Here is a 2,500-nt window from a genome sequence, read left to right on the forward strand (position 1 = left end):
CGACATTGTAATTATTTGATATGTTGATATGATGGGTTTTCATGTTGAGGTATAAATAATCATTTCAGGATTTATATTGAGGAATAAATAATCATTTCAGGATTTTATATGTACTTTAGTATGTGTTTGTATTGATATGATGTGTGTCGATGTTACATGCGTAAATACTGATTATATTATTTATCTGTACTTAGTTTTCTGCGTACTGTTCAAACCTTGGAGACGAACGACTGGAAAAAAAAAAGGCACATAACCCCCCTGTCACATGTACGTTAAGCAAATGACAAAGTGCCAAAGTGTCGCAAATCTCTTTTTAGTTTATGTTGTTTCAGTTCTTTTTTTTTCCCCCTTTTTTTTCTGTTCCATTTTATCTGTCTTGCGCCATTTTGTTCTGGTTAGTACCTGCTATGTCGCCAGAGCTTTACAGCTAATGGCATTAAACATTTCAGTGTTCAGTGTTCTCTCTGTCTCTGTCTGTCTGTCTGTCGCTCTCTCTCTCTCTCTCTCTCTCTCTCTCTCTGTCTCTCCCTGTCTCTCTCTCTCTCCCAGGCTCTCCTTCTCACTTCCTTTATCCCTCTCTCTCCGACTCTCTGTCTCTCTCTCTTTTTCTCTTTCTCTCTCTCTCCCCCCCTCTCTCTCTCTCTCTCTCTCTCTCAGCTCCACCCACCTCTCTCTCTCTCTCTCTCTTCCTCCCCCCTCTCTCTCTCTCTCTGACTCTCACTCACTCTCTCTTTTTTCTCTTTCTCTTTCTCTCTCTCCCTCTCCCACCCCCCCTCTCATTCTCTCTCTCTCTCCCTCTCCCACCCCCCTCTCATTCTCTCTCTCTCTCCCTCTCCCACCCCCCCCTCTCATTCTCTCTCTCTCTCCCTCTCCCACCCCCCCTCTCATTCTCTCTCTCTCTCCCTCTCCCACCCCCCTCTCATTCTCTCTCTCTCTCCCTCTCCCACCCCCCCCTCTCATTCTCTCTCTCTCTCCCTCTCCCACCCCCCTCTCATTCTCTCTCTCTCCCTCTCTCTCAGCATCCCCCTCACCCACCTCTCTCTCTCCCTCCTCCCCCCCCCTCCCCCGCCCCCGCCCCCCCCCCCCTCCCCCCCAAACCTCTCTCACTCTTTCCTCTCCCCATTCATTCATGTATGCCAATAGCCCACTTACGATCCGAACGAATTCCGCATAGGAGACCGCCTTCCCCGGGTTGAAGTCGACCAAATCAATCAGTTCGTACACTTTGTCCGGGGGAAGCATGTCTCGATAGAAATTGTCGTGGAGCAGACGGCGAAGGTCATGGCTGGCTAACCGCTCGCCCCCGTAGACGAACTGCGGCGAGACAAAGGTACGTAGGTGAGTGGATGGGTGAGCAAGTAAGTGTAGGCAGGTAGGGGAGGGGGGTGGGGGGGGGGGGGGTGGGAGCGTGTGTGCTTGTGTGGGAAGGTTCAGGTAGAAAGGGTGGGGTGGATAAGTGAAGTGAGTGGGGGTGGCGCGTGGGGGTTTGTGTGGGTGAGGTATAAGGTGGGTGGGTTGGCTGGTTGGTAGGTCGGTTGGTTAGCTGGTTATTTGGTTGGTTAGTTATTAGGTAGGTAGGAGGGTTGGTTTGTTGGTTAGTTGGTTGGTTGGTTGGTTGGTTATTAGGTAGGTAGGTAGGTTGGTTGGTTGGTTATTAGGTAGGTAGGTAGGTAGGTTGGTTGGTTGGTTATTAAGTAGGTAGGTAGGTAGGTTGGTTATTAGGTAGGTAGGTAGGTTGGTTATTAGGTAGGTAGGTAGGTTGGTTATTAGGTAGGTAGGTAGGTTGGTTATTAGGTAGGTAGGTAGGTTCGTTGGTTGGTTGGTTATTAAGTAGGTAGGTAGGTAGGTTGGTTATTAGGTAGGTAGGTAGGTTGGTTATTAGGTAGGTAGGTAGGTTGGTTATTAGGTAGGTAGGTAGGTTGGTTATTAGGTAGGTAGGTAGGTTCGTTGGTTAGTTGGTTGGTTGGTTATGAGGTAGGAAGGTTGGTTGGTTGGTTGGTTGGTTGGTAGGTTGGTTGGTTGGTTGGTTGGTTGGTTATGAGGTAGGAAGGTTGGTTGGTTGGTTGGTTGGTTGGTTGGTTGGTTGGTTGGTTGGTTGGTTGGTTATGAGGTAGGAAGGTTGGTTGGTTGGTTGGTTGGTAGGTAGAAAGGTTAGTTAGTTGGTTGGTTAGTTAGTTGGTTGGTTGGTTGGCTGCTTGGTTGGTTGGATAGTTGGTAGGTAGGTAGGAAGGTTGGTTGATTGGTTATTTGGCTGGTTGGTTGGTTATTAGATAGGAAGTTTGGTTGGTTAGTTGGTTGGTTATTGGGTAGGTAGGTTGGTTGGTTGGTTATTTGGTCGGTTGGTTATTTGGTCGACTGGTTATTAGGTAGGTAGGAAGGTATGTTGGTTGGTTGGTTGGTTAGTTGGTTGGTGGGTGGGTGGGTTGGTTGGCTGGTGGGTTGGTTGGTTAGTTGGTTGGTTGATAGGTGGGTTGGTGGGTTGGTTGGGTAGTTGTTTAGT

General features: G+C 48.4%; 1 protein-coding gene across 1 annotated transcript in view; it reads right to left on the reverse strand.

Annotated features, from left to right (window-relative positions):
• The window catches only part of LOC143289787 (rhomboid-related protein 2-like), a 31,277-nt gene that overhangs the window by 20,048 nt on the left and 8,729 nt on the right, over positions 1-2,500 (reverse strand). Inside the window, exon 4 of the mRNA XM_076598920.1 lies at positions 1,153-1,314. Coding sequence (XP_076455035.1) covers positions 1,153-1,314 — 162 coding nt within the window. The remainder of the gene's footprint in view (positions 1-1,152; positions 1,315-2,500) is intronic.

Source organism: Babylonia areolata, chromosome 14 (genome assembly GCF_041734735.1).
Source record: "Babylonia areolata isolate BAREFJ2019XMU chromosome 14, ASM4173473v1, whole genome shotgun sequence".
Lineage (NCBI taxonomy): Eukaryota > Metazoa > Mollusca > Gastropoda > Neogastropoda > Buccinidae > Babylonia > Babylonia areolata.